The 12,107-nt window shown below is 42.7% G+C and overlaps 2 protein-coding genes across 3 annotated transcripts in view; one reads left to right on the top strand and one right to left on the bottom strand.

Annotated features, from left to right (window-relative positions):
• CCDC78 (coiled-coil domain containing 78) overlaps nt 1–12,107 on the top strand; it is a 102,341-nt gene that overhangs the window by 6,035 nt on the left and 84,199 nt on the right. The window lies entirely within an intron of this gene.
• Nucleotides 5,194–12,107, bottom strand: part of LOC142021847 (WW domain-binding protein 2-like) — a 33,279-nt gene continuing 26,365 nt past the window's right edge. Inside the window, exon 7 of the mRNA XM_075011097.1 lies at nt 5,194–5,264. Coding sequence (XP_074867198.1) covers nt 5,194–5,264 — 71 coding nt within the window. The remainder of the gene's footprint in view (nt 5,265–12,107) is intronic.

Genomic DNA, 12,107 nt, shown 5'->3' with positions numbered 1-12,107 from the left:
GTATTACATGCTCTTTCTGACAATATTGCAATCTTGTTTCTGTATGGCGATTACTAGTGAGAGGGGGTTATTGCAGTATAAAATTTTTTTTTAGTTATACTGCCTCTAAGTTTGACATTTGTTTATTCCCAATGACCATTTTATGCTGAAGGTCTTGCCCTAGTAAAGACCCTAGTACCAGATTCAGAAGAACAAATTCAGCCTTTGTCATCTCCATTGACTTCATTTTACCGTAGGGCTGACTTTGGCCTGTTCTTCCTTCAGATAATTCATTTCTCTGCCTGCTCAGGAGACAGCTTACATGCTGCTGCTGATGCCCATTTTTACACCTAAGAATAATCTCAGAGTTGTGCAATGTAGTGTAAATTTCATGTTGGCAAGAGAGTTTGTGTCTAAACTGCTTTAATTCCTTAGTCCCTTCACAGTCTGTAAGAGTGAGTGTAGTGGTGAAGGGAACTTCCAGGAGGATATAGAACAACAGTCTTGGAAGGAACCTTGAGAGGTCATCAAGTCTAGTCACCTGCACTTGTGGTAGGATCCAGCATGTTCTAAACCATCCCTGACAGGTGTTTGTCTAATCTGCTCTGAAAAATCTCTAGTGTGTGTGATTCCACAACTTCTTTATGTGACTTATTCCGGTGCTTAACTACCCTGACAATTAGGAAAAGCTTCCTACCTACATTTTAAATCTATTGCTTCTTGTCCTATCGGAGAATGAGAGTAACTGTTCTACATCCTGCTTGTAGCAACCTTGCAAGTACTTGAAAGCTGTTATGTCACATCTCAATTTTCTCTTTTCCAGGCTAAACAAAACCAATTCTTTCAATCCTCCAACAGTGGTCATGTTTTCTAGACATTTAATATTTTTGTTGCTCTTCTTTGGACTTCCTCAATTTGTCCACATCTTTCCAGAACTGTACATGGTACTCCAACTGAGGCTTAACATAGAGTGGAGTAGAGGAATTACTTCTTGTCTTGCTTACAACTCATCTGTTAATATATCTTGGAATGTTTGCTCTCTTCTCCCCTGTCCCCCCAATAACATCACATTGACTCATTAAGTTTGTGATCCACTGTAACCCCTAGATTTTCTATGCATGACCCCAGATTTCTATTTTATATGTATGAAGTGGACTGATAAATGCATTTGTCCTTGTTTAATTTTGATGTACTTATCTCCACACCATTTCCTCCAGATCATTCTGAATTAAACCTATCCTACAAAGCACTTGCACTTATAAAGTTTGCAGATGATATTTCCTGGCTTGATGTAGAATCATATAAACCTAGGGCTGGAAGGGACCTGAGGAGGTCATCTAGTCCAGGTCCCTTCCTAAAGCAGGATCAACCCTAACTAAATCATCCCAGGCAGGACTTTGTCAAGCCAGGATGTTTAAAACTTCTAGGGATGGAGATTCCACCTCCTCTCTAGGTAAAGCATTCCAGTGCTTCACCATCATTCTGGTGAAATAGTTTTTCCTAATATCCAACCTATACCTCTCCCTCTGTAACTTCAGAACATTGCTTCTTTTTCTGCCATCCATGACTATTGAGAACAGTGTCTCTCCATCCTATTTAGAGCCCCCTTTCAGGAAATTGAAGGCTGCTATCAAATCGCTTCTCACTCTTCTCTTCTGCAAACTAAATAACCCCACATCCTTCAGCCTCTCCTCATTAGTCATGTGCTCCAGCCCCTTAATCATTTTTGATGCCCTCCACTGAATCTGCACCAGTGCATCCACATCCTCTCTAAACTTTGGGGGCCCAGAACTGGATGCAGTACTCCAGATCTGACCTCACCAGTGCCAAAGAGGGGAATAATAACTTCTCTAGATCTGCTAGAAAGTCTTCTCCTAAGGCACCCCAATATACCATTGGCCTTTTTGGCTACAAGGGCATACCACTGACTCATATCCAGCCTCTCATCCACTGTAATCCCCAGGTCCTTTTCTGCTTCACTGATGCTTACCAGTGGGTCCTCAGCCTGTAACAATGCTTGGGATTCTTCTGTCCCAAGTGCAGGACTCTGCACGTGTCCTTGTTGAACCTCAGACTTCTATTGGCACTCTGGACCCTATTCCCACCCTCCAATGTCTCTACCTCTCCTCCTAGCTTAGTTTCATCTGCAAATTTGCGGAGGGTGCAATCCGTCCCTCCTCCAGGTCATCAGTAAAGAAGTTGAACCATACTGGCCCTAGAGAACCAATCCTTGGGGCACTTCACTTGAAACTGACTGCCAACCAGACATAGAGCCATTGGTCACTACCCGTTGGGTCTGACCATCTAGCCTGCTTTCTGTCCCTCTTACAGTCCATGTATCCAATCCATACTTCCTTAACTTATGAGGAAGAATGTTATGGGAGACTGTATCAAAAGCTTTGCTAAAGCAAGTTATATAACATCCGTCCACTTCCCCATGTCCACAGAGTCAGTTACCTCATCGTAGAAGCTAATCAAATTGGTCAGGCATGACTTGCCCTTGGTGAATCCATGTTGACTACTCTAGATCACTTTCCCCTCTTCCAAGTGCTGCTAAGCGGATTCCTTGGGGCTCTTCCCCACCCTCCCCCCATGATTTTTCCAGGGACTGAGGTAAGGTTGACTGCTCTATAGTTCCGTGTATTGTCCTTCTTTCCTTTTTTAGAGATGGGCACTACGTTTGCTTTTTCCAATCATCCAGGACCTCTCCTGCTCTCCACGAGTTTTCAAAGATAGTTCAAAGGGTCTACAATGACATCTGCCAGTTCCCTCAGGACCCTTGGATGCATTAAATCTGGACCCATGGATTTGTGTGCGTCTAGCTTTTCTAAATAACTCTTAACTAGTTCTTTACCCAGTGAGGGCTGCCAACCTCCTTCCCAGACTGTTTTTCTTAGCTCCATACTCTGGGAGCTGACCTTGTCCATGAAGACAGAGGCAAAAAAAACATTGAGTACTTCAGCCTTTCACACATCATCTGTCACCGGGTTACCTCCCTCATCTGGTAACTGTCCCACATCCTCCCTGATAACTCTCTTATTGTTAACATGCCTGTAAAAATCTTTGTTTTCCCTTCATATTCCTTGCTAGCTGCAGCTCCAATTTGTGGTTTCACTTTCCTGATTACTTCCCAGTGTTCACCAGCCATATATGTATATTCCTCCTTAGTTATTTGTCCAAGTTTCCACTTCTTATATGCATCCCTTTTGAGCTTAAGCTCACCAAAGATTTCCCTGGTAAGCCAAGCTGGTTGCCTACCATATATGCTTTTTTTTTTTTTTTTTTTTTTTTTTTTTTTTACTGTGCATTGGGATTGTTTGTTCCTGTGCCTTCCATAAGACCTCTTCAAAATACTGCCAGTTCTGCTGAACTCCTGTCCCCTTCATATTAGCTTCCCAGGGGATCCTACACATTAGTTTTCTCAGAGAGCTGAAGTCTGCTCTTCTGAAATCAAGGGCCTGTATTTTACTAGTCACCTTTCTCTTTTTTGTCAGGATCCTGAAATCCATCATCTCATGATCATTGCAGCCCAGGATCACGCCCACTTGTATTTTTCCCCCACTAGTTCTTCCCTGTTTGTGAGCAGCAGGTCAAGCTGTGCACAGCCCCAGTCAGTTCCTTCGGCACTTGTGTCAGGAAGTTGTCCTCAACATGGTCCAGAAACTTCCTGGGTTGTGTACTGCTGTGTTGGTCTCCCAACAAATGCCTGGGTTATTAAAGTCTCCCATGAGAACTAGGGCCTGTGATTCAGAGGCTTTTCTTAGTTGTCTGAAGAAATCCTCATCTATCTCATCTACCTGACCTGGTGATCTATAGCAGACACCAACCCACAACATTACCTCTGTTGCCTACAGCTCTGCGTTTTAACCCGAGGCTTCTCAGCTGGCTTTTCTCCCTCCATATAGTGAAGTTCTGAGCAGTCATGTTGCTCTCTCACATACAGCATCGCTCCTCCTCCTTTTCTCCCATGCCTGTTCTTCCTGAACAGTTTATACCCATCCATGGCAGTGCTCCAATTATGTGACATCCCATCAATCCAATCACTTCATACTTCTTTGACTGTGCTGGGGTCTCTAATTTTTCCTGTTTCCTGGGCTTCTTGTATGTTTGTGTACAAACACCTTAGATCATGGTTTCCCAACCTGGGGGGGTGTGAAGAAATTCCAGGGGCTGTGCAAGGCACCCCACCCTCTCCCCAGTCATCTCCCTCACCTGAAGAAAAAGCTGTCCCTTGCTTCCAGCTCTCAGCTCCTGCCATTTCACGTGGGCAACCACTATAAAAAGCAGGCAACCAGTGAAGGCCTACATGGAGCGAGTTGCCTCCTGCAAGGAGGGTGTGTGGGTGTGTGTGTGTGTGTGTGTGTGTGTTGGTGGGGAGGAGGAAGATGGAATTAGATGAGGGGGCTGGCAGTGCCTGGCTTTGGGGGATGGAAGGGGCTCAGGCAGGTGGCTCACAGGCAGCTGAGGTGGCTGGCCCATGGTGTAAAAAAGGTGACGGGGCATGAGGGTTTCTGAAAAATCAAAAGCGGGGTGTAATGTCAAAGTCTGGGAACCACTGCCTTAGATAGATTATTAGCTGACTGGCTTACTTTCTTTTTTCAAACCAGAGGCTTTTCTTTGTTTTTCCTTCCTCCTTCCCCATTTATCTCAGGGTTTGTAGCCCTACCCCCTAGTTTTAAAGCCCTCCTCACTAGGTTTGCAAGTCTGCCCACAAACATGCTCTTTCCTCTCTTTGTTAGGTGGATCCCATCTCTTCCTAGCAATCCTTGTTCCCGATACAGTATCCAGTGGTCAAAGAAACCAAATTCCTCTTTGACACCACCTGCAGAACCACACATTTAGTTCCATGATTTGACAATTTCTGCCTCAACAGGGAGGATGGACAAGAACACCACTTGTGTTTCGTATTCCTTGAACTTCCTTCCCAGAGTTACATAGTCTGCAATGATCTGCTCAAGGTCATTCTTTGCTGTGTCATTAGTTCCTACATGAGGAATTAGGAAGGGGTAATAATCCACAGGTTTGATTTTTGGAAGTCTCTCTGTCACATCCTGGACTCTAGCTCCTGGTAAGTGACAAATTTCCCGAGATTCCAAGTCTGCATGGCAGATGGATGACTCCGCCCCTCTTAGAAGGGAGTCCCCAATCCCTACGACCCACCGTCTTCTCTTGAGGGTGGTGGTCGTAGAACTCCAATCCCTAGGACTAAGCATCCTATGCCATCCAGTCGGCGGGATCATCTTCTGATCCATTCCATTCTGCCACAGCCTTCTTCACTGTATCACCTGTGCAGAGAGTTTGAAAGTGATTGCTTACTTCCACCACAATTGGAGATATCTGAACTGGTTTTCTTCTCCTGGAGGTTACATGCTTCCAGTGTTTCTTCCTGGGTTTATACTGCACTCACTGGTTCCTCAGCCTTCAGTGCCTGCGGGACTAAATGCTGCCTTCTGCTGAGGAAGTCTTCACCTTCTCTGATGGACTGGAGGGTTGATATTTGCGCCTCAAATGCTCTAATCCTTTCTTCCAAGATGGTGTCCAGCTAGCACTTGGTACGGATGAAATCCCTTCTATCTTCTGAGAGGAAGATGAACATGGTACATGCTGAATTGTAACAGAGAGGAAGCCGTGCTAGCCTATATACTATCAAAACAAAAAGCAGTAAATTGCACTTTAAAGACTAGCAAAATAATTTATTAGGTGAGCTTTCATGGGACAGACCCACTTCTTCAGAGGTCTGTCCCACGAAAGCTCACCTAATAAATTATTTTGCTAGTCTTTAAAGTGCAATTTACTGCTTTTTGTTTTGATGGCACATGCTGTGCAGGTCATAACATAAAGTTTATAAATGTCCTCTTTATGGTGCTATTTAAACCTTTGGAGATATTGAACAGAACTGTGGAACCCCAGTTATGTCCTTACAGCATGACTTTGAAGCATTGATAACTATTCTCTGAGAACAGCTACCCAGCTGGTTATGCACCAATCTTTATAGTAGCTCTTTCTAGGTTGTATTTCCCTGGTTTATTAATGAGGAGGTCATAGAACACTCAGATATTTTACTAAAGGCTAGGTATACCACATATACTTTTTTCCCCCGTATCCACAAGACTTATTGGCCTGTCAAGCTAGTTGGACATGATTTTCTTTACAAATCCTTGCTCACTATTATCACCTTCTCTTTTAGTTGTTTTTGCAACTGAATTCCTTAATTACTTGCTGCATTATCTTTCCTGCTACAGAAGTTAAGTTGATTGGTTGGTAACTTTCTGGGTTGTCCTTATTTCCCTTTTTATAGATGGGAACTGTGTTTGCCCTTTTCCAATTTTCTGGAATCTCCCATCTTCCATGACTTTTCAAAGGTAGTTGTTAATGGCTTTTATCTCCTCAATCAGCTCCTTGGGTATTTTAGTATGTGTTTCATCAGGCCCTGAGTATTTTAGGATGCATTTCATCAGGTCTTGGTGACTAGCAGTCATCTAATTTGGTGAAGTAATCTTGTTCCTTCCTGTTTTAACTTCTGGACTTACCTCAATTTCATCAGCATTTGCTATATTAGATGTCCAAACACCACCAAATTTCTTGGTGAAAACCTGAACAAAGAGGCCATAAAGTACCTCTGCCATTTCTACACTTTCTGTTAGTATTCACTCTTCATTAAGTAATGGTCCTACCCTGTGCTTGGTCTTCCTCTTGCTTCTAAAGTATTCCAAAAGGCTATGTCTACACTAGTAGACAAAACCTGGAGTTTTGTCCGCAGAACATCTACACGCACAATGTGTTTTGTCAACAAACTGTTGACAAAAAAGCTGTGTAGGCACTCTGGGGGGCACTTATATCAACAGAGCAGGTTAAAAGATCAGTCATTCTTATGTGTAGACGTGGTCTGTCAACAGAAGTTTTGTCAAAATATCTCTCTGGCCAGTAACTTCTGTAGAAAGATACTTCTAGTGTAGATGTAGCCCGCGCATTTTGTTTTTACCCTTTTTGTGCCTAGTTTGAGCTTGTTTTTGTACCTTTTGCCCCATATATGTGCCAGGGTGATCTTTTACCAGAATTCTTATCTTTCCTATGCAGTGAAATGGTTCGCTCTTGCACCCGAACTGTTTAGTTGAAAAACTGTCTTCAATTGTTTTTCTACTTAGACTTGCTTTCCATGGGACATTACCTACTTTGGGCAAATTTCTGGCAGTGTTCCAAGGGCCCTGTGCTTCTAGATGATTATTGTGTGCCTAAGAGGCTCTCTGTGACCTTCCACACTGCCTCTTACCTCTTTGTAGACACCAGGGTCACAGTTTACTGAGCCATCCTCATCACCAGCACAGTCAAAGGACTGGGGTGAAATCCCTCTGTAATCCTGGCCCCACTTTCCCAGATCAGATTTTGTGGTGTGTGGATGGTTATAGGGAAACCTAGGCCTACCCATTACTCTGGGTTTCTGGCTCAGGGACCCTAGGTAGCAGCAGCTGATGAGTTTTTTTTCCCCCTAGCCTCAATACAGCAGCCTTTTCCCTGGGCCACTTTCCTGAACACTTCCCTAATACCTGAACAAATCTTTCCTTCTTTCAGCCCAAGCACTCTTCATTAGCTCTCCAGCAACACTTCCTCCTCTCAGTTCTTCACTCTTCTCCTTCTCACTTACTTGAGGGGAAACCTTTTAAAGTAGCCCATCAGACTTTAATTGGCTGCAGGTGGTTTAGGAAAAGTCTTGATTAACCTCAAGTGCCTGCTTTGATTACATGGCGGCAGCAGCAGCAGCAGCCTCTGGCAGTTTATTCAGGAAACAGAAAATGATTTACCCAGCTCCTACCAAGTCTGCTCTCCACCAAACTATTGTAGGCAACTATCCTGGGTCGATCACACTACCAGCTCCCTGAGTTTGATAAAGTCCTGTCTTCTTGAGATCCAGTGTCTCAAGGTTTTTTTTTTTTTTTTCTGTCCTACCATCCCTTAGAATCATGAGCATTATTGTTTCATAATCACTTTCAATTACTCTGCCTTCCACTTTCAGATTCTCGACCCGTTATTCTCAATTTGTTAAAATTAAATCTAGAACAGAATTCCTCTTAATTTCTTATTTCAGAAAGTGGAGAAAGCTACTATCTCCAATGCATTTCAGAAACTTTCTGGATAATCTGTGGCCTGCTGTGTTGCTTTCCCAAAAGATTTTTGAATAGTTGAAATCCCCCATCACCACCAAGTCCAGTGCTTTGGTTGATTGTTAGCTGTTCAGTAAAAGTCTCATTCCCTTCTTCTTCCTGGTTGGGTGGTCTGTAGTAGACCCCACCATGACATGACACTTGGTTTCTTTTTAATCCATTCTTATTACCCAGAGAGTCTCAACAAGTCTCTCCTATTTCTATCTCAACCTCAGTCCAGTTGTGTAGATTTTTAGTATATAAAGCAATACTGCCTCCCCATTTTTCCTTGCATGTACTTCCTGAGCAAGCTGTAGCCTTATGTACCAATATTCTAGTCGTGTAATAGCCCACAAAGTACCTAGGTCATTGTTTTAAGCATTTCATATAAGCAAGTATCAGTTAAAGCATCCCATATTTAATAGGTACCATCTCAGACTCTCTTATACACTGTGGCTTTTCCTCCACCCCATTGATTGGCTGTCCTCATGGATATAGCGTAATAATACTTATGGTTAGGCTCTTGGCCACATTGCTTTATCCTCCTCCTTACTGAACTCCCTTTATAAAGGGCTCCTCCTTTTTCTTTGTGTAGTTTCATGTCTGCTCTTTTTCTAGGTAAACAGATTGCAGATAGAAATGGAGCTTGCATACCTCCCAGCTAGAATGGGTGTGCCCTTTACTGAGCATACATTGCTGCCAGTCTGAGGCTATGTTGAAACTACAGGCTTCTTCTGGGAGCCTGGAGGCCTCCTGACAGAAGTCTGTTGCTCTGGGAGCATTTTGCTAACATCCTAGTCATCTTCGCTCTATGAGGAAGAAGTCAGGTCTTTGCAGAGGTGGGTTTTCCAACATTTGACCCTGTGTGGAGAGGCCAAACATCTGGAAAGCCTCTCCCAACAGAACTATTGGCAGGAGATATGCAAATGTGTTGTGCAATTTTTCCAACAGTTCTGGGCAATCTAGACATAGCCTGAGAGCTCTGTCCCAAAGAAGGGCATCCTGTCTGCCTTGCTTGGCCCAGGAACAGAAGCACAACCTCAGATAAGTAGGACACTGATCATGTATGCCTTTCTCCAGTGGTAGCTGCCATTAGTAGTGGTGTTTCTGTGGAAGCTTCCTAGCACCACATTCTTTGAAATACAGACTTCTTCAGTCAGTGATACATTATCTTCCTTGCAGGCCTTCTTTTTGTTTCATTTGTTTCACAAGTACTCCTGCCTCTAACTCTAACTGGGGAGTGAGACCACAGGAGGTGTTGGCTACATTGCTCCTTTTTCCAAGAGGCAGTGCTTTTAAAGGCCAAAGGTGACTAAAATTTAGTAAAGCGTAAATACAATGTGAAAGAAGAACAAAATGTGTGGCCAGTAGAGGTTATTCTAGGAGACTCATCCCTACTAGACGTGTTTTCTAATATCTGGGAAATGATAACCTCTCTTGAGTACTGTAAATTCCTCCTTCAGCGTCAGTGTCACAATGCTGAATCTAGAGCTCTAAGGATACTTGAGATCCTGAGTTCCTATGCTGAGGTAATAAAGAGCTACAAATAGTCGCCCATAAGGAGTGTGCTGTGCTGGGTCTGGGCCAGTGGTCAGCAACCAAAATAGCAAGAAGAGCCACCTTTTTCCAATTTGGTACAAAACTCAATAATTGAAGAGCCACAATGCATATGAATATGAGGTGGTCCTTAATAACTAACATCAAACTATACTTTTTGTAATGCCTATTTTAAGAACACTGCATACACAATGATTTGTAATGCAATACATGTTTTTACTGCAGGATGTTCACATAAACTTTTTACATATTCTATTTCCTCACACTTTACGTGCGTGTTTGTACCAGTCTTCCTGACTTTCACTCCTGAACCTTCTCTCTTTCTCGCACTCTCTCTCAGATGCTACGGGGAGTTATCCAACATTTCGAGATCACATATTGTTTGCTATTTAGATATGAGTTATTGTTTATCGAAAATAACCAGGAGGTTTGGTTTTTGTGTATTTTTTTGTAAAACTTTGCAATTATAGTGTAGGGAGCCACAAAGAAGCTCTTAAAGAGCCACAGTTTTTAGACCCCCTGGTCTGGGCCATCCATCGATTTGCATGGGTGCCCAATATATAAAATGTTCTGAATCCTCTTTATCGTATAAAAACAGGAATTTTCCTGCAGCAAAAGGTAAGTTGTGCTTTCAGCTAGATTCCTTGTTTTGACAGCAGTCCTTGGTGAACCTAAGATGAAGGCGTAAGATCACAACACTGATAATGCCTTCTATTGTATAATGCTGTGTATACCACAGTGGGAAGATCTGGATTTCTTTCCAACTCCCATGAGCCATAAGTTTCAGTAACCATCACAACTTTTCCACTTTTACTATAACAGCAACTATTGTTCTTAGTCATTGTCTAATCCAGTCTTCTAGATTGCTGAGTTATTTATAGTTCAATAATTCCCTAAACATTGTGGGTTTTTTATAATTTCAGTAATATTGTGCAGTCTTGAAACTTCTTAAACAATTGCATCAGGTATGTCCTTCAGCAGAGAGTTCCACAGGTTAATTATATTAGTATGTGGGATAATGAAGTATTTCCTTCTCTATATATCAGCTTTCGCATAGGCTGGAATGTGTCTCTTGTAATATAGCAGTGAGCATTTCAGGTGGTTGTTCAATTCTGGCTGAACTTTTAAGTAATGCTCTAGTTGGATAAAAAATGTGAATACACACAGAGGAGCCAAAGTCACAGAAAGAACACTGATATTCTTTTGCTCGGTGCATTCACTGGCTACTGTGATATGTCTACATGAGGTTTTTGTTTGGTTTCTTTATTTAATTTAGACATCTCCCTCTCCCTCTCTAGTTTAATAATCTATTCTGGGAAATTATCGATCAAAAGAGAGAATGAGAGACAGGCACACTAATAGGCGCTAAGTACATATTGACACAAGGTGTAATCAGTGTGGAAGCTTAAGAAGAGCTGAATCAGCAAGGACCTCCCTGCCAAAAGCACGAAACCTCCTCAATTTCCAGAGTGTGTTTACACCTCTGCATAAAAGCCCCTTTGTGTGGAAAATATTAAACCAACTCTGAACGAAACTAAATGATAGAATCAATTTCTGAATCAGATGCAGAGTGACTGACTGGCTTGTTAACTTCTAGACACCTTTCCAGTCTCAAGGATAGACATGAAAGGTCCGAGAGAACTGAATAGCTTTGCTTTCAAGTATTTTGCCAGTTTATGTATGGATTTGAAATATTAGTGACAATTAATTATGGTAAGTTTCTCTTATGTCACTTTTAATGGGTCCTTGTGTTAAACGTGCACACTAGGAACTTACAGTTGAATAGCAGTGCCTCAGACTCTTCAAGAGCACTTCAGGCAAAGCTGCCTTCTAATAAGCAGATCCAAGTAATGGCTAAGTCAGTGTGCCCCTTTTTCTGTCCTCCAGAATTGTATTCACTTATTTGTTTGCATTTGCTCTGTGTCCATCTCTGCATTCAGGATAGCAGGATTTCCTGGTGCAGAAGCTCACACTGCAATGTGAGGAAGGGTGTATCTGTGCCCAGAAGTATGAAAGACCCCTAATTTCTGTGCTGCATTATATGGGCTGGGCAGTAGAAGAGCACAGTAGTCTATTCTAGCCATGTAGCTCTGGAGTTGTCTGGTAGTATGTGACATGGGGTATAGATGTGCAGATGATGTCTCAAAAGATACCCTTTGGACAAAGGGGAGAAGTGGTTTCTGCAGAGTAGCTGCAGTGGTAGAGTGTAGTGAGGACACAATATGACCATTTATCTTGCTGTCCACATGTGCTGCAAGTCCCAGTCCATTGTCTCATCTGAAATGACAGTGCGATAATGTCTGGTGAAAGATGGGGTCTCCCTCAAAGAGGGAAGAGTTAAGGTTGTTAGTGGGCGAAAAGGAAAATTGGAAGCATGCAATCTCCAGGAGAAGAAAGCCAGTTCAGAGATCTCCAATTCTGGTGAAGGTAAGC

This window comes from Carettochelys insculpta, chromosome 16 (assembly GCF_033958435.1).
Source record: "Carettochelys insculpta isolate YL-2023 chromosome 16, ASM3395843v1, whole genome shotgun sequence".
NCBI classification, from domain to species: domain Eukaryota; kingdom Metazoa; phylum Chordata; order Testudines; family Carettochelyidae; genus Carettochelys; species Carettochelys insculpta.
Note: the sequence above shows the minus strand (reverse complement) of the source record. Positions and strands in the feature narration are given on the sequence as shown.